A 23,808-nucleotide genomic window follows, 5' to 3' on the forward strand; every position below is an offset into this window, starting at 1 on the left:
ACTGGTATTCTAAACCGAGTGCCAAGCTGTTGTATTGCTGTGACCATGAGCTTGTATTATACACCTCCGTGCTGTGACTAACAATGGGGAACAATGACAGAGACAGGTAAGGATATAGTGAGCTTGTCGTCCAAGTCTGTGCGAGTGCACTAAATATTTCTTCCATCAATAATCTAGAGCAAGCTTCATTCGTTTCCGCCATTTAACCAAAAATAACATCAACAGGAATAAACTTTCGTGTTTCAATACCCTGGATAAAAACCTAAAAAAAAAAACCTTATCGGGAAATACACAGGTTTAAATATAATTAATCTAAATTAAAAATTAAATTGAAACTTTTAATTAATTTTCTCGCTACTTTACGGTTATCTTTTCTCTCTCTCTATATATATTTTCTGTCTCTAACACCCTGCAGTAGCAATATGATTTAAGAAATAAAATGACATGTCCTGTCATGTTATATCTCTTTTTCTCTCACTTCCACACATACACACCAACTGTTATATACACCAATAATACAATGACTACTTTGTACATTTCCATTTTCTAACCATTTTGTGAAATTTATTTTTGTATCACTATATTATTTTCAAGGTTTCGCTCTTTGAGGCGAGGGCTTCACAACAAATAACATTGCTTTTTCATTTTTTCTCTCCTTGTTGTAGTAATACCTTGTGCATGAATTTGCTTTCTAGAATTTCTTTTGAATTATTATTTGTGTTTGTATTATGATTTGTATCGTAACATGTAATAGTAAAACATTTAACTGAATTACAGTTTATTTAAGGGCACTAGCCTGTCATTTTCGGCATCTGTTACAGAGGGAAAGTAATCCTTCCTAAAGACTATCAATATCCACATTTGCTTTCAAAATCACTGTACACACGGACAGAGCAGTACCACAAGCTGACTTTAATAATAAGATTTTATTCAAAACAAAAGTTTGTGAATCAGGCAAATGAAAGCATGAGAAGTCTTGTAAACAGGTTTCAGCAATAAACCTATCTTTACAATACCCGTAACAATGTTGTTCAATGTTCTCAGTTCGGGTGAAAGTTTATTTAAAAGGTCGTTTGCTTGGGATTTTTTTTTTAAATGATACACTCGTGAAAAAATAATCAAGATTAAAAAGAAAGTATCGAAGGAGTACTTAAATGTTTCTTTCTGTACAGCAGGTCACAATACAAGAAGCAATCTCAAACAAGTTGCCTGACTTCACTTACTCCTCCAAATCATAATTACTTTTGTAGTTACGAAGAAAAAAAAGCAAAAATAAAACACACAAACAATACTAAACAGTTCAGAAAAACAGTAAAATAAATTCTGAAAATATTTTTAACAATCCAAATGCCTAAGCTTAATAAATCTGTCATGTATAAATGCCATTTTTGAATTGTTCTTGTATAATTCTTATACATTTTTTACAAGACTGACCAAGTAAATTCCGCACAAAATTATAGAAACTTGGTTATGGCAAACCAGAAACATGCATACCAAGCGCTTCAGTATGTTTTATTTGTAATATTTCCCCCAAAAGGATGGGAATTATCTTCGCCTTCTACCTAACACCCCTGGAAGGGTGATTTGTAAATGCATTTCAAACAATTGTACAGACTACCTTGAAAAGTGAGTAAGTACCAAGCTTGCAGGAGGGCTATTGTGAGTAAGTAAGTGTTGAAACCAGCGACACTGAGTTTTCCTGGAAGACATTAGGGGGGACCATGAGAGGGAAGGACTTCAGGATCTGCGTGGGGGTAGGGTGGGCGTAGGACAGACCTTCACCAAACTCTGGGTTAGTCCCACACTGATCTTCTGTGTCCATGTGGTAGGGGAGGGGTTCCAGGGTGGTTATTGCAGTAGAAAAAAGATAGAGTGGAGGAGAGCATGACAAACAAACATCTCAGGAGAAAGCACCTGCCTAATAATCTCTCTTATTGGCTTTTGAACAGGTTCCTGATGTGCAAGTTGTATGATGAGCAAAGGGGAACAGTTACGGAGACAGGGGAAGACAACTTGCCCTATGCTGAACACAACAATTTTTACTTATTTCTTCAGGGGCACTCAGCTCCAACCATACATTTATTCCTGGGTGGAATGTAAAATCTTTTTAGTACACGTGTAAACTTGTACAGAAAACAAAAGTGATTTTAACTTGCTTTTGTTTCATAGTATTACAAACGTATACAAAAATCTGTGGGTGTGTTGCACACCACAAGCGCCATGATCGTGGAATACTATACCACTCTCAGCAACAATCAACAAACGCATCGGGAGTTACAATATGTACACATTAATGAAATCCATACATCGAGTGAGCGATTAAAAAAATCAGGTTTTAATTACTCCTCCCCACCTCCAAAAAAATCCGCAACAAATAAAATAAAAAAAACAACTCAAAATATATTTAATGCATCAGATTAAGACTTGAACTGAGGGAGAAAAAATAAAACTTTCCGGGAAAACATTTTTAAGATCAGCAGAAACCGCTGTATCCTGACAGGAAAAAACAAACATGAAATATACTCAGTGTACCCTTTCAGAACAATTAATACCATGCTGGAAAAAATATGCCTGTGTTTTTTTTTTGTTTTGCTTTGTTTTGTTTTTGAATTTTGTGTGTGTGTGTGTTTGTTTTTTGCTGTGGATTCCTCCTAATCACAAGGTAGAGTGGATGCTAGCCAGAGTAAATAATTATTAACCCTACATGACTTAGCCCAACTGACCTGTGACCTACCCATGGTTGGAGGTCTGATGCCTCAAGTCCAACAACTCTCTATGATCAGCATTGCGATACGCATTCTACGTTGCCTTTTGTACAGACGAACATACGTATGTACACACAAACTGTCACGTGATACTCCCCCACAATGCACCGCTCGAGCGATCGTAACGCGCGTCGAGTCCACCTCTCCGTTCGCTCAACATTCGGAGCTCGGAGTGCTTGGGTGACCTCCCATTGACGATGATGTCGTTAGGAGGGAAATGACTTTGGTTCCTCTCGACTGTTCTGGAACTATTCAGGCGCTGGAGGCAGCAGAGATCTGAGAGTGCGTATCTCTGTCTCCAGAAACTCTACCGCTTGTCGCAGCTCTGTGTTTCGAGCTTCCAAAACTCCAAGCTCCTGCAAAAATAAAATAAATAAATTTTTAAAAAATGTGACAATGAATTGCAGCTTAGTAGTAGCTAAACTGCTTCGAAAATCTTATGTATTGAGAACTGGTTGCTGAGAGTAGCAATAAAATTAAACCCAAAAGACGACTACTGAAGGCATCAAAGACAGGGGAAAAGACAGCAATAACAGAAAGAACAGAGGGGGGGGGGTTGGTTTGTGGTGGTGTGGTGGTGGTTTTGGTGGTGGTTGTGATAATGATGATGATCTTAACAGTGAGCTAGTAAACAATAAGCAAAGTTTGATGAGACAATAGGTCACACGAATGTCCCTGCAACCTTTGCACACTTCACCTCTTCGTCCTGCCGTTTGTTTGCTTTCTTCTTCTCCCGGTGCCGCGCGGCTGCTGCGCGATTTTTCTCCAGCCGCACCTGTCGCCGCTTCGTCTCCTCGTCATTCAACTGCAACGAGAATAACCAGTTATAAATCATAAACCTTTTGAAACTGCATTTGTGTGCACTTCAAGATTGCATTGCAACATATCTTTTCATGAAAGACTCTCGGTATTATTTCCTTTTCCTTTTCTTTTCTTTTCTTCCCCTTACCCTACTTTGTTGTTGTTGTTGGAACAGTAGCGCCCACGTAGTGCTGAAAGTCCAATGCCGGCATTGCGACAGGGTAGTGTCCCCACCCACGCAACTCGATCACCAGCCAATAACTACCAGCGGGGCAGGTACACCCAGACGGGAACAGGAAACATCTGCCCTACCTCTTGCGTCCATGACTTTGGTGGGAAGGGAGACAAGGGCAGGCTGTCCCAAAGGCAAACTTATTCCCTAGTCTGCTACGGGAGTGTTGACCCTTTGTAGGTCACTGGATTACGCCCACAGCTTCACCTTGACAGGACTCACTTCCGCATTGCACACCTTTACCTGTCTGTCCCCATATTCCACCTGAACATCCACCTCCATTTATTCTAAAGAGCACGTCTTGATGTGTCTACCTTTCATTGCCAATAGGTTTACTTTCAACTTACCTGTGAACTTCGCCTCTCCTCTCTCTCCCTTCCAATAAAAACTTCGCTCACACTCTCTGGTTTCACCGCTCCTCCCACAAAGACACTCTTTCACACGCAAGCCAACCAATCAACCAACCAGCCGCTCGACCGCCGTCTGCCTGACCTCTCACCTCGTAGCGGGCTGGGGTGGGAAACTGCACGACAATCTCTTCCTGTCCAGCGGAGTGACGACGGTTCATGATGGTGTATTTCAACTCCTCCTTAATCAGCGGGGTCAAGGAACCGGTCTGGCATGACGTCTGGAAGGCGCGCGCCATCTTAGGGTCCAGCTCTGCCAGGTCACGGTCTGCAAAATTGCGAGTAAAGAGCAAGAATAAATTTTCAGCAGTGACAATTTGTAAATTCTAAGTTTACAAATGTAAACAATTGTACAAAGGGACGCAAGCAGGTATAAAGTGTGAAAAAATGTTTAGGATCTCTGGAAGGGTTACAAGAGAAGTTCTTTTCCTAACGACCACCATCGGACAATAAAGTTGTATAGCAGGATAAAAAGTAAGGTGTGTTGCAGGAAAATAAAAGATAAACACTTTACCTGGTAAACATCAAAGCTTGGTTCGTGCTTTTCGGAGGATGTCCACCACAGTCATTCTTCCTCTTCCATCCCTACACCTGTAGCAGTAGCATCGGTATCTCGGCAAAGTCTTCACAACTTCCTCTGTCTCCCAAGGCCGTGGGTTCAGAAACAGACATCGCTGATGCCTCCAGGACAGGGCAGGACATCGGGCACCTAGGGGGGCGAAGAAGGACCTCATGGTCTTCTAGCAGGAATCTGCCTGGACCAGTGAGTGCTGTGCGGCGAGCGGAAGTCGATGACGATGATGAAGAAGATGTAGAAGAGGTAGTTGGCATGGAATTATTTCCTTTCGTCTGGACTTTGCTAAGCCCTCGGACGGCATCGGTGACATAATAAGACATATTGCCGTCTTTATCGTTTTCTGCCTCGCCAAGCATTTCTTCTTTTAGCATCTGGTCTTCTACCCCGGAAGCGAGGCCGTCGTTCGTGAGGTCACACATGAGGTCATGTGCATCAGCGAACGGAGACTCCGCGGTGTAGAAAAAGCTGGCAGGGGTGGCAGGGGTGGCTGGAGGGGCCGGAGAGCAAGAAGGTACGACACCATTCGGGGTGGGATTGTATCGGTGAGTGTAGGGAGACGGAGGATATGGAGCAGGGGTATGTGCACGGGAGGAGGTCGAGGGAAAGATGTTGGAGTCGGTACAGGTGAGAGAGAAAGGTGGAGGAGACATGAGACATGTTTCACGTGCAGGCTTGAAGGACTCACCAGCGGGGTGTGCTGTGTTGCTCTCGGCATTATCATGGTCGCAGAAGAAGTCAAAAACTTCCGGACCATCACAGCTGTCCAAGCTAAGCAGCGATTCGTTGAGCCAATTCTGCATTTTTTAAGCCTGAAACAATGTTTGGCAACGGTCATTGCTTGAGAGACCTACGGATTAATTTATGCTAAAAAAAAATCTGCTTTGAGACCAAGTGAAATTTTTTGAGACAGAAAAACTATGCATGATTTTAGGATTTCTAATCCGTCACATCGAATATAAAATTTAGGCTTGAGAGCATACTGAGAATACGAATTTCTGGAATTCTTTTCAAGACTTAATAATTAAGTGAAAGCTTTGTGGGTAACAGAGCAATGATTTTACTTCTGACTCTTCTTTGCATTATTTCAAGCAGGAAAAATAAATCTCTAAGTCTGTAATGAAGGTGTAATTTTCAAACCAGCTCTTAATTTATTACGAAAGTGTGTTTTTGCTCGTTTAGAACTCAGTACTAAGCCACGTTGCACGGCCATCTTTTGCAGGTGGATGTAAAATGTTTCTCTACCTGCAATAAACAGTGACACCAAATACCTGTCATCACTGACAGTTGGTTTGCTATGTTTAACTACACTCCTCTCTCCACTTTTACTTCTAGACACTCTTTGTGTAATATATAATTGATATACTTGTGTAATATATAGATATACTTACTACAAGGCAATTGCACTATGAACAAACTAAATTTGATTTTATTGCATTATATATAATTTATTTAGTGGAATTTGCACAGACCTGAAAATTTATGAATCAAAATGTTTGTTCTTTTTATATCATATGCTTTGTGTGTGTTTTTACAAAATCGCAGATAGCTTCACTCAGAAGAACGGTTTTATTAGGACCTGGTTTGTTGGCTCTGTATGTTATTTCCTTGGAAACTGAGAAATCCAATTACATTACTTAATTATTACAGTTTTCAATAGGTATATAAGATTATAAAATTATTCCATTTTCTTCTGCCATTTTAAATGCGCATATTGATTATTTTCCTAGCAGTTGAAATGACAGATTACGAGTAAACATCCTTCCTGTTATTGTTTTCTTTGTTAAGTCAGCCAGCAGCTGTGGCCACACATATTTTGGTCTTAGGTCAACAAATGGAGGTCATGTCCAATCCACTATAACAACTGTTTGTGCTCGCATCACATGTATATTTCGGTGATTAATAATGCCCTTGACATTATTTGTTTGTGATGGGCAGAACCAGACGAAGACAAGAACAGTTACACAGACAAGTCGTGGGTAGGCCCTGACACTAAATAACTGAAAAACACTTGGGGCACGTATCACATGCATGTCAGGTTTAGTAACAAGACAGAGGCGTGTAAAATAACAATAGTTCATTCTCAATAAAATTTCACTATCCATTGAACTAAGTGGTCATTTAAAAACAGTTGCAATGCATGCTTATCTGAAGAGTTTAGAAAGTAATGATACTAAAAATACACTTTCATTGCATGTTAGTTTTTGTGTCTTCCGTTTCTTAAAGAAAGAGATGCACAAAATACAATAATGACTTTCATAAAGTGCATTATTAAATAAACAAGAAAAAAAGAGGAGCAAACGAGTGGATAAATGTATATAAAAAGGCCGATCAAAACAAATCAAGCTTTTGCCATACTAAAAGAAATTTGGAATTCCAAAGTTCTAAGGAGGAATACAAAATCAAGAATCTAAAAGCAAAGTCCTTTCGGTCTTACTCTATGGAAGTACTAAATGTTGGAAAATGTCAGAAAAAATCAGGCAGAAACTTAGAAATCTTCCAAACCAAATGGCTGTGACAAATTTTCCAAGGTATTCTGTCCAAATATAATTACTAACGAAGAAATCCTCACACAAGCCAGCTGCACAAATATGACAACCATAATAATATTTTTACAAAATAATGGAAGTGGCTAGGACAGGTGCGCAGAATGAAACCAGAGGCGACCACCCAAAATAGCCCTTCATTGGACAGCTGATGGCAAGAGGAAACATTGCTCAGCCAATTAAACATGGCAAAAGTAAGTAAATATAAAATTAAAGGATCAAAACTAACTTGGAACAGCATAACTATACTTGCTGCTGACAGAAAACAAGACAAAGATTGCTAGTGGATGCCTTATGTACGACATAGGTATGAAGAGGGCTAAGTATATATATACACACACATATAGGCTCTTCATGTTTTCCCTTACTTACGTCGATTATTTAAATATTCTCTGCTTCCGCTCTGCAAAATCTTTAGGAATCTTGCCCCCACCCCCATCCCCCAAAAAAATCTCACACGTATCTCCTTTTTTTAATTTTTTTTTTAGAAGAATAGAGGCAATAACTATGTTCACAGCTAGGAGCACACAGTTACTATATTAAGCTGACGACGAAGTTGGGAGCCATTTTGCACAAACTGCTATGTTTGTTTATGTTCGCTGGGATTTTTGTAGGCATACAGTGGGTCGCCAACGCTTGCCAAGGGACAGACAAATAATCAGATGATGATCTCATCTGCTCACGAAGGCTAAAGAGAGAACTATTAATTCCCCGATGGGCTTTGATGCAATCCTGGCTATCATTTTAAAATGAACACATCGAAATCGTTAAAACGGAAACAAATATTTTTCACGTCGAGAGAAACAAAACTATTGCGGAAAATTTAACTAGTTGTAATTAGCTGGATTGATAATAATTACAAATAAAGTCACTAATTTCATTAAGCAAAAACATTTAGAAACGAACATTACTGCATAGAATACCGTCATGCTGAGAGCAACAGTTGTTTCTGCAGACAGAACTGTAAACTTCACTTTCATGGATTTTTTCTTTTTTTAAGCCGTAAAAACTTCTGAGAAGAATTTCATCGATGTACTTGCAAAAGTTTTCACAAAGCGCCTCGACATCAAAAGCATGAAAGGATCAACACACTTGGCAGTAAGTCGAAACAACTTGTCCTTAACCTTTATCAAAACTCTTTTTTCTCAAATCAAGATGGCGATGGATGGAGGCACCGCGACTGCAGCGGGTCAGCTGTATCAGTGACCTCTTTACTGGCGGTAAATATGTCAACAGGGCCATCTACAAAACACATTTACTGTATCAAGTTAAACGTTTAATTTGCACCAAGTCGTGTTTGCTCATTTTATTTTGGACTCCTCCCCTCCACCATTTTTTTTTTAAAAAGTGATCACTCATATTTTAAAGTTTATCTGGCATCTACACAAACAAGTAAACAGAACAAAAACAATTTCGGTGAATAGCGGTAAATGTATGTATTTTGGATGCACCTACCCTGAACAACAAAGGACTGAGATGGGGCGAAATTCTGCCGCGGGTAAGTCTGTGATAGATTTCATCACACTGGGTAATCGCCTTCAGATAATTTTAGACCACAGGGTCATTCTTAATCGACTACAGTGAAATGACTCATAATCCTCTTACCATCGCACACACATCGTCTGCTCCACATCACTCACGATCAGTTCCACCACAAGATGTACAACCAGGAGCATATTTCGTGCCATTTAAATCCAAAGCGGTTAGCAGTGTTTAGTTGTAGACAGCTGACACGGACACACCGACACAGACCCTCTCCCCACCCTGCTTCACTCTCTCCGTTCAAAACACTCCGGTTCAGATCCCTTTAAAAACTCCCACTGTAATCTACGTGTAAAAACTCGCCTCACCTATCTACGTAGGAAAAGAAAAGAAGTAGGTAAACACTTTACCTTGAGACCCTTGCAGCCACACAATACTCCCTGCACGGCGATTGACTTGTGCTTGTCTAGCAAGAAGCCAGGACATGTTCCAACATGTTTGGCCGCTCACGCTCGCCCAGCGGTGCAAGGGACGCAACTCCGGTCTTTGTGTCTCCCTTATGCCCATATTTAGCCACTAGGGGAATCCCCGTTCACACCGGCATGCTTAGCGCATGGCGTCTGCTTCAATTTTGCGCTGTCATAGACAATCACTTTTACATTTGAACGCACGACAAAAATATGATATAATTTTTTTGAAGTTTAGTTATAATCTAAGGATGAGAATGAGTATAAAATAATAAAAGATGAAAAAATTAAATGTTATTATTATCCCCCCCGGCCCCCTTTTGACAACGTAGGTCTGACGTGAGGAGACTCTCGCATTGAAATTCATATCTCGCGGGACTTTGCCACGTGTTCGGTGGGCAGTGCGCATGCTCGCCGAGGCTCACATTTCGTCATCACTAAAATCTACCGGACACGGTAGTCGTTGTCATGGGGACGAGGTTAGCAGCGAGGACGGGTGCCTACATGGGGAACATCGCGCGGAAGAAAAAGGCGAAGTGACAATCGAGGGCGCAAATTATTATTAGAGGAAACATGCTTCATACGTCAGCCGAGAGTCGCTCGACTAGTTTCCTGTTGTTTGTATTTATCCTTGAGCTGCAGGCGCGTGTCCTCGCTGTGTGTGTGACGGCTCTTGTCGGCTGACGTTTGTTGACTTGTTTCATCCATGTCACATCGCCATCGTGTAACTGGGTCATGATTTCAGTTAACTCCGTGTGTGAGCGCGCTGTCTAGTGAGTGCTCCAGACGATGAAAATGGAGCAGATGTGTTAAAAAAGTAATTATGCGAATGAATAAAGTACACCTTTTTTTCAACGTGGAGATAATGTTCATTGTAGAAAGGGATCTTCAAGAGTCTGGTGAGAACCGAATAAGGACCATGATTACAGCGTAGTTTTTTTTTTTTTTGTTTTTTTTTTTTTTTTTTATACTTTAAACAGACGTTAAGTGTCTGCGTCAATGCTTACAAAACAAGAAATATAGCTGGATGTAGGTATTTTTGCTCTTTGGTATGATAAGATGCCACACAAAACTTACGACAGCCTGAAGGGTTTGCGGTTTTTTTGTTTTTTTTTTAAGATACCAATAGATATCGGCGATATAATCCATAGCCTGTACATTTCAGCTTCCAAAAATCCATCCGTTAATTATCCATTACGATTCGCACCTGCAATCAACGAGCTAATAATTAATTAACGGATGGGTTTTGGCGGCTGAAAATTTACAGTTTAGTTTATATCGCCGATATCTGCAGTCAACAACAAAAGAAGACAAACAGTTTGAAACAAACAAGCACAAAAAAAAAATAAATAAAAAACCTGCTCCTTTAAGAAAAATGCAGATTCAGCTCGAATAACCCGGGATAGGGTTTAAACTGTCGCATTGAGTGAGTGTAGTGTACTGTAGATGACAGCGCAATTTGAATGGATTTTTTTTAAGAGTCTGCGCCATGACGTAACAGTTACAGCCTCTATCGCAGGTAGCAGAACAACGGGACGTAGTATGAATAATTACCTTCATCACACAGTGACAGGAAATCACCCTCGCCGGCATAGACTCGAGATTCTGTATTCTTTCACCTTTTCAGGGGTATTGAGACAATCATCTTCACACACACATTCCTATCTATCTTTAAATGCAATATCTGTCACTCACACTCACCACACACACATATCCACACACACACACGCTGATCATAGTTCCTGTTCTCTCCCTCTAATCACACAGGACTGAGTGTTTGCATTCGCTATAAACAGGTGAACACGGCGCGTGTTTGTAATGTTTTAATTAAATGGTGCTTTCTGTTGATAGGTCATAAAGATATTCTTTATTTTATTTTTATCTGATTATTAAAGGTATGTATCTTAACGTGTAACACGCATACCTCAACCACGTGACTCCAGTCTTTTTTTTTTTGTGCTGCATTTGTATCGCGTTCGTATAATTATTCTCTCTTCTTTACATTTCTTCATCAGTTTTCATGATACAGGTATTCAAGAAGAAGGTTTATCAATCAGTCTTGTAAATTTTGGTGAAGATAGCACGTTTGTGTTTTTCAAATTGGAGATGAATCCAACAAAAGTATTGTTTGAAGTAAAATATAGTCTTTTAGTGAACAAACTGCAAAAGCGGTTTTATATCCTCGGAGAAAATTATACAATAAATAATTAAATAATTATTGGGTATTTTTCGACCAGTCGCAAAAAAATACACCTGTTAATTTTGCAATATCTTATGTAGATCAACTCACTCTAATTCGTCGAGGAGTAGTTGTCTCCCTTGGTCCACAGTATGGCTTACACAGTTCTCACAGGTTTGCCAGCAATAGCTCTCAGCTATTGCTAACTGTAAACCTACAATAGGGAGGACTAGAGGCGAGGCCACCCTATTCTTTTTGAAACAGCAATGTACCCGTAACATCACTCCTAGGGGTATAAGAGTAGAGGTAAAAAATACAGAATGATAGCAGCTTTGTTTGGTGCAGACAGATCCCAGTATTGTAACAGTTTTCTCCTCATAAATGATGCATCTTATAACCTTCAGGCTGTGTATTTCCCAGTTGTTTGTGTAAGAAAAAATAATTTAAGAAACAGAAAGAAATGTTCGGCTGATATTTCAAGTCTGTGCAGTTGGTAACATTTTACTGTGTGGATGTGTTGTTGAGGCCCAAGGACCTAGGTACTCCTGCACTGTTATTCACCATTACATCATTTGTCCTCTTGAAAGCCATTCTTCTGCACTTGTGTGACCTATATACAAAGCTGTCAGGCCCTGTTGCACAGATTTTATGACAGTGTTGCACATTCTGATGTAATCTGTTATTTGCCATTATTTAATTCTGGTCTTTCTTCAGCAGCAATAACACTTTTTACAGCAATATCTTTTAGTTCATCATTAATGTCCTTTACCTTAGCCATTCTCATATATTTATCATTATGAAAAATACTTGTGTGAGGGTGCATGCATGTTATCGCCATCATCATCATCTCTCTCGCTTCATATGCCCATTACTTTCAATCATAAACAAATAAAGACAATTTAATTTTCCAATCTTTATTCTGTTGGAAAAGGTATGAAAGACTTTTGGTCTGCGAAAGAGACAAAATGTGCTTGTGTGCATATGTAAAATTGTGTGCACGCTTCAAAACGTTTGTGTGGATGCAGGTGTGTACACATGAGAAAAGTTTCTGCGCCTGCACAAGATCATCATGCACAGTTATACAAATATTCATGAGATAGATATGAATGTCTTAAAAGAGTACAAAAAATGTATGTTCAGTCACCGCTGTGTGCGCCTAGTACCCCACTGACTTGAGTAAAGACTGTAGGGGATTGTGTCAAATAGGCCGTAGAGGAAAGGGTTCTACAAAAATGAATAATATCAGTGTTACTTGCACAACAGAATTAAAAAAAAACTGAAAACACAAAGATTCAACTCTATTGAAAAGTCCTGTGCATCATCATCAGGTATTGTTCTTAATACCACATTCTTCTATTTACAGGAAACTTCCAGTTATCTTTTTATGAGGAAAAATTCTTTTTAAGGTCATTTTAGTTGCTGAATACAAGAATGGTTGCTGATTAGAAACCCTTCCTCAGCAAGTAGTCCCAGAAAAATGGCGAAGATCCCTCTGACAAAACTAGCAATAGTTCACAACCTATCAGTGTATCAGGGACTGTCTAAGCTGATATTAGCAAATACAGCGTTAATCAAGCACTTGAATAGTTGGTTAATAACAATTGATCAACATAGGTGTGAACATATTTCTTGTGTATACATTACACTGTCATCATAATACATTTTTATTAGATGAAACACGTTTTGTCAGAGTTTAAACAATGGAGCTTGCCAGTTCAACAGTCAAAGAAATAAGGATGTGCAAAGTCTTTTAAAGGAAAGTTACTAAGGGAAATAACTCCAGCTTTTCTGCTCCATCAATATGGTTTCCTTCTTCCTCTTGCTTTTGAAGTGTATAAACAAAGAAAACATGACAAAATAAGTGGTATCGACAATAACAACCTAATTCCTCTGATCGGCATATGACCGAGTGCATCATTTTCTTCACCCCATTTGACCTTCCTTCCACATCAATGTTACTGCAACATCAAAAAAAAAAAAAAAAAAGGGGGGCCAACAATCTCCGCACCCCCAAGAAAGAAAAAAAAGTTTGCAGCCGACTTCCACTGATAACTTGACACAAACCACTTCAGAGGCTTTAACAGCAGCATTGTCTCCAGCCTTGTTCTCCACCCCACCCATCCACCTCACCCACACACACACATGTACACCATTCCTCGGACTACAACCCATGTGGTGAGGTAGCCGGGGGAGTAGCTTCCTCTCTCGTCTGTCGTTGATGTGAAGTGAGAGGAGCGCGGCACCCACCACCTACAGTCCGCGGTTGGCGCGCGCCGGCTGGTGAAAGTAGGGCGCACGGCAAGTCTGATGCAAGTGCCATCAGGCCTCGGGAGGCATTGCCGTGACCCCGGCCTTCTCACCACCTGACCTTTGTCAGATATTCTGATGCAATCCCACGCTCCGCGGGCTCGCAAAGCGGTCACCCTCACAGTTGCAAACCGCTAACAACAAAAATATTTCACTAAACAGGGATTGGAAAAGCGTTAGCCACATACACACATTTGACTTTTAATGTTAGCATCGCCATTTTTGCAGCCATAAAAATCTTTTGTCAGAAAATAACGGATATAAACCAGAAAATCTTGCTTAAAGTGTGCGCGTGTCAAACAAAACCATGAACCTGTAGTTCACTAATACTGATTCAACTTTTCCAGAGTTATCTGCCCTCCTAACCGCATTTCCAGATGTTCCCACAAGGAAATAAAAAAAAATGACAATAAAGTACACAGGACTTTCTGATGACGAGGGCTGAATAACGCAACATCAGTTTATACTTGATCGTAAAACGTGCAACAACTTTCAACATGGCAGCCCAACCGTGGATTTTTTTGTCTTTACATTCACACAAAAGGTCTTCTCCTAGGTTACAAGCGCACGGAGAGAGGGGGAAGAGGGCAACAAGTTGTCAATAATTCCATGTTCACTTACAAAATCGTGCCTCGTAGCATGCAAAAGTCAAGAGTCGTCTCAACATTTGTTTGCATCCCTAACATTGTGTGAAAATGTATACCCTCAATTATTCTTTACAAAACTACTCTCTTCTCCACCCCTTGAAATACTATGATCTGATTTGTTTTCCCGAAGAATCCCTCCCCTAACGCCTGCTACTCCCGCTCCCCTGTCATCAAGTACTCCGTGTTTTGTTCACATACTGGATACGAAGGTTCTGGAATTTGATTAAGAGTAGCATCAAAACATTTGGTGGAAACTAGATGCTGACCATATATAAAGGTCAAAATCTGAAAGTAAAAAAATGCTTTCTTAACTTCGATTCTGTGGGATCAGAATTCTCGACTCAGTTTAAACAATTTCCCACGAATGAACAGAATAAAAAAAAAGATAAAAAATGAAGAGATCAATCCTGTTGTTTAGAAAACTGTAGCACATATAAACAATGATGCACAATTTGCATGTGAACCCAAGTCGCGAACTGACCAATGAAATGGTCTGGTACAGGTTGCATGTAACATTACCATAGTCATTATAAGGTAATGAGGTACAATTACCGTGGCTATGAGATGGGGAATAAAGAAATGAGTGGCTTGGCAGTGTCTATGATGGAAGTTGTTGTTGTTGTTTGTGGTAAACTGTGTGCGGTTATGAAGGTTTGTCGTTTTCCAACATTAAGCTTTCTCTCAGGATGAATGATCACATCACCGTGTTCTCACCTGCATTCACGCCATGCAGCATTCACAATCACCTCTGACCAGCATAGTGTTGTGATTACACTGACATCTACAGTTTGTCATCATCAAGTGTCATTCACGAACGTCGACATAGCCTCGTGACTGATCAACATAGCGTGTATGGCAACCTACATCAGTCATCATCGCTTACATCATCTACACAGTTGTCACTCACAGAGAAGTATGATCGCCTACAACAGTCAAAACAATACATGTCTGAAAAAAAAGGCATCTGATACATGTTGGCGCAGGCACGTGCGCGCCTGTGGATGTGCGTTAGGGAGAGTGCGCACAGGCTCCTTCCTTATCCTCTTCAAACTTTTTCCTCATCTTTTGTGGGTGGGGCGCAGTCTGGGTGCAGGCAGTTTATGATGACGTCAGAATGGTACACAGGCGAACAGACCGACACGTCACAAGTAAGCAAATAAAAAGAAAGCCTGTTAGGATTTTGCTAGGGTTTGTCTGCGCACAGGAATGGCTGCAATTGTTGTCATTACAACTTGCATCCTCCACTCTGCGCTTTAAAAAAAAGGATGTTGGTGTGGGGGGGGGGGAGGAAACACTCTCGGCGCCAGTGAAAAAAAAGGCCGTTTGGTGTCTTACAAGAGCTCAGACAAACAGCCTAGTTGCTAGTGGAAACTGTTTTTGTGTCCAGACGGCCAGCTCAGGAATGAAGTTACTATATGTGTGCGTGGCGTACTCCCAGGAGTCAGGAGGAACAGCACCTGTACAAATCGTCATTGGAGAGGACAGGGAGGGGTGTGTATGTGGGTGTTGAACTAATATGGGGGCGGGTAGGTCTGTGGACCGGTATGAGGCCACCAGAAAAGCTTAATGACGTCACAGATGTTTGCACAAACAAGATTCTGACGAGAGGCAGGAGGTTGTTCTGCCTGCAAATGTCTCAGGTGAGCGAGGGCGCCTGCCAGGTCAGAAGCTTAAAGGTCAATGTCGAGATCACCCCTTCCTTTCTCCGAAGCCGACCTGTCAGATCTCTTGGTCATCTTCCCCACCTGCTCTAGCCCTCGTCCTTTACAACACGTGGCCGGAGTGACAGGCCGGCTTCGTCTTCCTCCCGCCCCCCAGAGACGACGCCAAAAGCATGTTGCTGTTGTTGTGGCGGTGTTGCTGGAACTGAGAGGCGTTGTCGTTATTGTTCATGTCGTCGTTCAGGACGATGATGCTGTTGTTGTTGTTGTGGAGGTGTTGGTTTGTGCCACGAACATTGCACGTCGTCGTGTTGCCCGCAGTGTTGGCGTTGAGGTCCGAATTCAAGAAAGGATTTGCATGCTGGCGGTAGTTAGGGATGTGATGGAGTGGCACACCGGTGCTGGTGTCGTTGCTGTTGGCGCCGGCGAGTGAAAAGATGTTAGTGGCAGAGTCCTTAATGGTGGTGGTAATGGGGAAGGTGGAGGTGGTGGTAGTGGCGATCCTGGGACGGGCAGCAGCGACAACGCCGCTGGTGCTGACCCCAAAACACAAAGATGTGGAGGGCACGGAGGGCATCGCCGCAGCCGAGTGTGTAAGCGAGGGCCTCGTGTTGAACAGGAAGTTGTCTACCATGGCGACGTTCCCGAGCTGCATGCGGTCGTTGTCCACGGCTTCTCGCCCAACACCCAAGCCGCTCCCCTCATCATCATCATCGCCAGCCTCGTCGTCATCATCGTCGCGCTGGCTAGTATGGGTACTCGGGCAGATGCCACCAACAGGACGGGCAGTGCTGGCGGAGGGGAAGGTGAAGGCGGGGCTAGGGGCTGCTGGGGGCCAGAGAAGGGCGGGGCGTCTGGCTGGGAGGCGTGACGATGACGCATTGCCGCACGAACACTGCCCAGCTCCGACTCCAGGTTCTCCACCATCAGCTTCAGCCGCGTGTTCTCCTCTTCCAGCGTGCTCAGTACCTGTGAACAAACAAACACTCGGTGACTACGTGAGGATCAGATAAACAAAGCAAAACAAAGATATGAAGCGATAAAAAAGCGAACTATATCTTTGTCAATCTCCGAGTAGTATGCTAAATCAACAGGTGGTGCTATATTAGCTGTTATTAAACATACACGTCTACAAATAAAAAAAACAAGCAAAAAACCACACACACAATTCGCACATCATCTTAAAGGGCAAGTGTCAAGCTATAGACTGTTGTACACAGTAAAACATTTCTTTATTTTCTCGTAGTGAATAGGAACTAAATAAAAGAAGGGGGATAATTTGTTTAGTCACGGGGTACCTTTTTTTTATATAAAAAAGTAGACACTACATAAATATTCTGAAAAATCAGGGTGAGTGCCTGTAGAACAGATATGGAGGAAACAACAGACCTCATGACAAGTCAAAGTTTTATAGTTCGACTTTAGGGCTAATTTGTAAGAGAAAAAAACACGACTCGCTGGTAGGAGAGGTGGGACAATTACATCTTCGGGACCCACTCACAAGTGGTCAGTTGGAGAACACGAGACAGAAGCCTACGTGACTGTTATGGGAAAAGGTCAGTGAACCCGGATCACACGAGGAGGAGGCGTACGTGACCTGAGAAGCCAAGAGGTCATCGGCCCAGCTCGTCTCCCAGCAGAGGCAGGAATTATCCGCCAGGCAGTCCTCGAACTTGAGGACTTATTGTTTTTGTCACGCGACCTCCAAGCACAACAGGATCCACAGCCAACGATCTGTTCCATTTTTTTCTAGTTTTATTTTTTTTTAAACTATCAATCACCATAGCAACATTTACGTTAAAATTTCGATTTTTTTTTTTTTGTGGGGGTGTGATTGTCGGTTGTCGGATATAAACAGTTCCAGCAAAAGCGGTCAGACAGCATCCTACAAATTGCGTCTAGCATGTTCTAATGTAAGGTTCGGTCACATGACTCCAGTCACTGATGGGACTCTTACTGTCTTACATCGACTCCAGTTGTCACGTGGGTCGCCTGCTAGCGCAGTGGTTAAACCGCTCGCGTGTCACTACTGCAGTGAGAGGCACTTGGTTCAGATCTCGTGTTGGGAACTCTTTGTACTGTTCGCAGGGCCGGTCGGTTTGTGGATGGGGGTTGACGTTGGGTGGTAGAATGGGTTTCTGCGGGTACTCCGACCTTTTCCTCCTCCTCCTCTCTCCCTCATAGTGAGATTTTAGCAGGTCTTTGACTTCTATTCACCGCCGCCAAACAGAGAAGGACGGAAAGAAAGACAAGGGAAGTAGTATGCACCAAATAAAAAGTAATAAATCCCATAATTATCTTACCTTCTGTTGTTTCACTGACTGCTCCCGGCGTCGCATCCTGTACGCCTGCGCAGACAGCTTGTTGCGCTCCCGCCGTCTCTCCTTTCGCTTCCGGACGATATCCTGCAAAGAGCACAAAAAAAACCTGAGGTCGAGCCAAGACAGGATGCGATCTTGATGCTGTGGGGTGGGAAGGTACCCTGTGATTTTGGCAGTGTAACATGCACATGGCTAATGTTAGACGATGGGCTGTAACCTCCACGTGTTTAATCTCAGATGATGGTGTAACCTGCACATGTCTGATCCTAGATGATGGAGCTGGTCGAAACCAAACACGTCAGCTAACGGCTGTTATTGTGTTCTGGGCACTTTCGTGAATTTTTTACAGCATGGATCACAATAAACAAGAGAGAGAATGAGAGCTTGCAGAGGAAGGAAAGTTTGGTGGGTGAGGCGAGACAGGCACGACAATGTTTGAACAAACTGTTAACTCCAAACAAAGCCGCATCGATAATGAGTGAGTCACCATGGCAACAGTCCTGTCATCCCCACTAACAAACAAGCAAATTGAACGGATCGAGTTATGCTACAGGAATTTCCTTCATCCTATACAACTTACGCCGACATCCTGAAAGACTCACTAAAGTGCAAGACTCTGGGTTTTTTCCCCTCAATAATCACAATCCCCTTTCTCCCTTCTTTTTTTTTTTTTTTTTTATCTGTTATTACCTACACACTAAACTCTGGGAACCTACAGCTAGGGGTGCATTTCTTGCACTCTATAAAATGAGAATGTAGTAGTTGTTTCCAACACTGCAGAACATACATTTGGAGCGGGAAGTGTTGAATGCCAAAAAGGGATTGTACTTATATCACACCACACATATATATATAATGTAAACAAGAGAAAGTTCGCCTGAAGGTTTGGAAAACACGGACCATAGAAATTTTTTCTGATGTCAAACAATAAAACTATTAGTATCAATTTCTTTGAAAGCATAAAGTGTACCCGCCCTAACAGTTTCAATCTCTCCATTGTGTGTGGGGGGTAAAATCCCTTTTTCCTCCCCCACCCCAGCAAATCTTAGTCACTGCCGCCCACTCCTTCCTCTAACTGCCGATGTGTCGAAGACGATTGGGCGTCGAACACAAGGCGCGAGTGGGCTTTGCCAGATCGAAACCCGTCGAGAGCCAAGGCAGACGAGACTATTTTTAGCGCTGACTGCCTGCTGTCGGTACAGCTCCGGGATGTGCTGACGTCATGGGCGCGCGTGGAGCGGCCCGCGGGCCAGCCTGTCAGCTGCGTGGAGGTGAGTGGGGTGGGGGAGGATAACCCGATCAACTCTCCCTCCCCTCCCCCACTCATCTATTTCTAGTATGCCAAACATCTCTGATAAAACTATTAACGAATAATAATGTTATCGCGTGTGGCGGGCGCGACGGCTGATGTAAGCTTCCAGCCGGGAGCCGACAGGCCCGATGGACGAGTGGGGCGATAAGCGCCGTGAGCCGCGAGTAGCCTGTCCTTGACAGGTGAGATGACATGGCCGGGGGCATGGCAGGACTGGAATGTGTGCGCAGGTAAGACGTGAGAAGTTTATCCGTAACGATGGCGGCGGACGAGGGGCGGCGTGGACTTGTGCCCCGAAGGGTCACGCCTCTCAAGTCCGTCATCGCTGATCATGATGCACGCGCGTGCAAACCCTCCTTTCGGTTTGGCTGGTGTGTGTGTGTACGTGCGTGTGCGTGTGTAGACAGCTTTAGAATGACTAGATGTCCGTTTTTCTACCCTCCCCCTCTCTCTCTCCCCCATGTTGCTTACTCTCTCTGAAGCAGGAAGAGGTTACTTTCGCACTCTCGTTTACTAAGCCTCTTTGCTGCCTGACCTTGCCCCCAGCGCGACACGGGGGCAAAGAAGCGCCGGCTGGCGGCACGCGGTGAGGGGGTGGGGTGGATGGTTTCAGGGGGGAGGGGTTCAAAAGCTGAACCGATGTTTGTTGGCGACGAAAACGGAAAATTCCACCAGTAGGGCTGGTGACATGGTGAGGTGACGCGAGCTAAGGGTCGCATCCACCTTTTCCTAAAAAATAGAAAGAACTGGCAACTGCACGTCCTCGTACATCCGGGGCATCTCCTAATAACAATTACAATTATCTTGGTGATTGTATTAATGTTTGAGTGTGTAAGTGCTTGTTTTGGGTGAGGGTCATGAATGTGAGAAAAAACTGGAGAATAACTAAAGGACAACGGCGACCATCATGATTTTGGCATCTGAAGATGAAAAGGTAGATGACGAAAGAACGCAGTCTCGGATGGAAAGGAGAAACACAAACAAACAAATCACAAACACATTCAAAGCTGACTCTATAACATCTAATAAGTGATCAAAACTTTAAAAAAACCTCAGAATATTAAGTTCACCCTAACCTAGAATCACTGGTGACAGGTGATTAGGAAACAAATATCTCGCATCACCAATCACGTGATCGCAAAGATCAGCATCATCTTTCTCTCTCTCTCGCAGCTGTTCGTTATTTCTCTCGTTCGTCGCTGCGACCAGTCTACGGATGCTGCGCGCCCGCTGCACCTAACCCCGCCCGTTGCACCTGCCGGCTGGTGACGTAGGTGTCCAAATTATCCGCGCAATTAACATAAACCATGCGACGCCGCGCCATTGGTCAGCTGTCAACCACTCAAGCCTTTGTGCTGAGTCCGCCAAAAGTGTCAGCCACGTGATCCCAACACAACCAGTTACAACAGGTAACGGTATTTTTTATGAGAGAGAAGAGATCATCACAGAGAACCTCACCGTGCATGAATCGTTAATCAGCATGAAGGAGAAAGGATGAACAAAAAAATTACTCAGCAGCGTGCCCTCGTTATTCTCGGCAAGAGTACACGAGTACAGAGAATTCTTCGAAACTGATATTTTTGTAATGTGAGACGAAGTTCTGCCGGGAATATTTTTGGTTGACAGTGTGGTTGAGTGTGTGTACGTGCGTGTTGGAGACGCTTCCGCAAAGGACGTGTGCAATAAAATTATCGTCTTGAAATGGGGCCGCGCGAGAGAGGCAAGGTTCGCGTCATGGGGTGAAAGGTCGCGGCAACTCCGAGCGTAGGCAGTAAACAAGACAGCGGTCACGAGTGAAGTGAGTGACAAAGCCACCAATCGCAAGGATAGGCTGTGTACCCTTCACCACTCCCCCCACCAAAAAAAAAAAATTCAACGCAAACAGACCTCTACAGCCTTGACATCTACATTTTACTTCCGCTCATTCCGACAACTTTCAGATCACTCCCTCTCGACACACAAACGCCAGCGCTCGTATTTATTTTTTAAATTATTATTTATTATCATTATTTTAAATCTGACTCGTTATTTTCCATCATGGATGAACCACGGGTTGTTGATGTCAGTAGAGTTTCTCAGAACGAGAATAAGAATGACGACGCCGGTGCCGAGATCAGCTGATCGCCAGCCGCGCACCTGACAACCAGCAAACGCTCCCACAATTTTTTTAAAATCAGATTTTATGCTCTAATGATCATCATCGTCGTCATATCGTCGCAGTTTGAGATCGATGTGGATGTTTGATGAGAGAAGGTGTGGGAGGAGGAGGAAGGGGGATGATTAATTGCGTCGTGAGCGCCGCCAGTGTCAGCACGCGAGCACGCTCCGCCACAGGAGCACGTTTGACCTTGAGCACGATTTCGTCACCACCTGCAAGGGTTGTCAGCATATGCTTAGGATAAATATAGAAGGTTGACGTCAAGCTCACGATCACTCTCCCAACGGCTGCCATGGGTCAGCCGGTTCACCCGTTTCTTCTCCTACACCCGACAAGCCGACTGCATCCTAACCCTTTGCGCGCGATGGATGATGGCGGCACGATGGCGACATTAAAAAAAAATAATTACTATCACGCGTCCAGCGATTGTCAGGCCTGACGACACGCAATCACACCCTCCTCCCGTCTATTCTTCCCCCTCCTATCCACGGACTAACCAACCATGTTGCAGCTCTCTCTACGCCTGACCGATTTCTCTCGGTTGCGCCCCTTGATCCTGACCGTATTTTGGGTTAGGCTATCAGCTGACGACAGCAAGACTTTGCACGAAAAAAAAAAAAACAACCGCCGCCGTCACTTTGCAAGCAGTTTTCAAACAAAAGACTCCAGCAAGCATGCACCGACTTCCACCTTCCCCCTCCTTCATTGCAATCTCAAAACTATTTTGCACAAAAAAGTCGCGAGACTTCCATCTGCATGCAAGCAACGGTGGTCGGGGTGGGTGGATGGGTTTGCAAAAAAAGGGGTTGGGGGCCTGTTTTTCTCTTCAGCAAAAAGGAAAAAATCGGCCGAGCACTCGCGAAGTGCGTGTAACGCCCGGCAAGGCCCGGCGCAGAAAGCACACAGCTGATCGGCTGGTGAAAATAGGTCAAAGTCTTACCTCACCGGCTGCGCCGGTTTTGGAGCCCTCGCCTTGTCCTGCTCTCAACGACCCTTCCTGACTGTCACAGTCCTGGTCAGCCTCCGAGTCCCAGTGCGAATCACTGGACGATTCGTAGTCTGAGAAGAAATCCAGACGACGGCTCTCTAAACTCGACAGAGCCTCCACTGCTCTGGCTGCAAGTTCTTTGTCAAGTGTCTCTCCCGAGCTGTGTCGAGACCTGGGAGGGCTGAACAACTTTTCGGAGATCACACGCACCATGGCTGGGAGAGGGTGGATGGATGGATGGATTTTTTTGTTTTTCTCCTTCCAGTGGGTTTGAACCAGCAGGCCAGACCAAGAGCGGAAGGTCTGGTGTTGCAAAAAAAGCACCGGTGTATGACTTTTTGTCTTTCTTCTCTTCTCCTCCCTCTCTCTCACACTCTCTTTCTCTCTCAAGTGTTACAAGCCCGATACCGGATTTTCTTCACACAGCTGACGGGAGTCAGCTGGGCCTTATGTACACAGCGATCTCGTATTCCATTGGTTAACCCCGCGCAACCTTCGACCTAATGAATATGCACGAGCCGGCACTCAAGGGCTAGGGCATTTGCAAGGTGTTCTAGATATTTCGTTTTGTTGATGATGAAACAAACTGGTGTTGCGAGAGTCGGAGAAAGAGAAAGGGTGTGAACACAGTGACGAGTCTGAGCTCGTCTGTCGTCACTGTCGTCCTCGCGGCAAATGAAAGCACATGGAAGGTGAAATCCCCATCGAGCTAAATTTAGACCATGTCGTCAGCGGCGTCAGGTCACGGCGGATAGCTACGGTAACCGAGAAACAAAAGATCACGAAATATCGATTTCCAGCTGCGCTCTCGGGGCTTCTGCGCGGTGGAAGGGAGGCATCTGGCGGCGAGGAGGGCGTTTGATGTGATTTGCATGCTTGTGTCGTTGTCACACCCAAAAATGCGCTATTGTTTCCACGCTCGACCCTTCAAGTTCAAACGCTCCACGCGCCTGGGTCGGGC

General features: G+C 43.5%; 2 protein-coding genes across 3 annotated transcripts; both read right to left on the bottom strand.

Moving 5' to 3' along the window:
- Positions 1–911: 911 nt before the first annotated feature.
- LOC112571158 (cyclic AMP-dependent transcription factor ATF-5-like) lies at positions 912–9,337 on the bottom strand. 2 transcript variants are annotated; one of them, XR_003100760.1, is made up of 5 exons: positions 8,931–9,184; positions 4,720–5,591; positions 4,298–4,473; positions 3,463–3,570; positions 912–3,121 (listed from the first exon to the last, which is right to left on the bottom strand). XR_003100760.1 is itself a non-coding variant. In XM_025249972.1 (5 exons), the coding sequence occupies exons 3-5, from the start codon at positions 4,442–4,444 to the stop codon at positions 3,014–3,016; spliced, it is 363 nt and encodes a 120-aa protein (XP_025105757.1). In that variant the 5' UTR covers positions 4,445–4,473; positions 4,720–5,591; positions 9,218–9,337; the 3' UTR covers positions 912–3,013. The 2 variants fall into 2 exon arrangements, 1 of the variants encoding a protein (XP_025105757.1); XM_025249972.1 differs by lacking the exon at positions 8,931–9,184 and adding an exon at positions 9,218–9,337.
- A 3,014-nt stretch (positions 9,338–12,351) lies between these two features.
- LOC112570186 lies at positions 12,352–23,285 on the bottom strand. Its single transcript, XM_025248496.1, has 3 exons — positions 22,800–23,285; positions 18,372–18,473; positions 12,352–17,037 (listed from the first exon to the last, which is right to left on the bottom strand). Exons 1-3 carry the CDS (start codon positions 23,058–23,060, stop codon positions 16,696–16,698), a joined length of 705 nt encoding a protein of 234 aa, XP_025104281.1. The 5' UTR covers positions 23,061–23,285; the 3' UTR covers positions 12,352–16,695.
- Positions 23,286–23,808: the final 523 nt, after the last annotated feature.

The sequence above is a fragment of the Pomacea canaliculata genome, linkage group LG8 (genome assembly GCF_003073045.1).
Source record: "Pomacea canaliculata isolate SZHN2017 linkage group LG8, ASM307304v1, whole genome shotgun sequence".
Classification (NCBI taxonomy): Eukaryota; Metazoa; Mollusca; class Gastropoda; order Architaenioglossa; family Ampullariidae; genus Pomacea; species Pomacea canaliculata.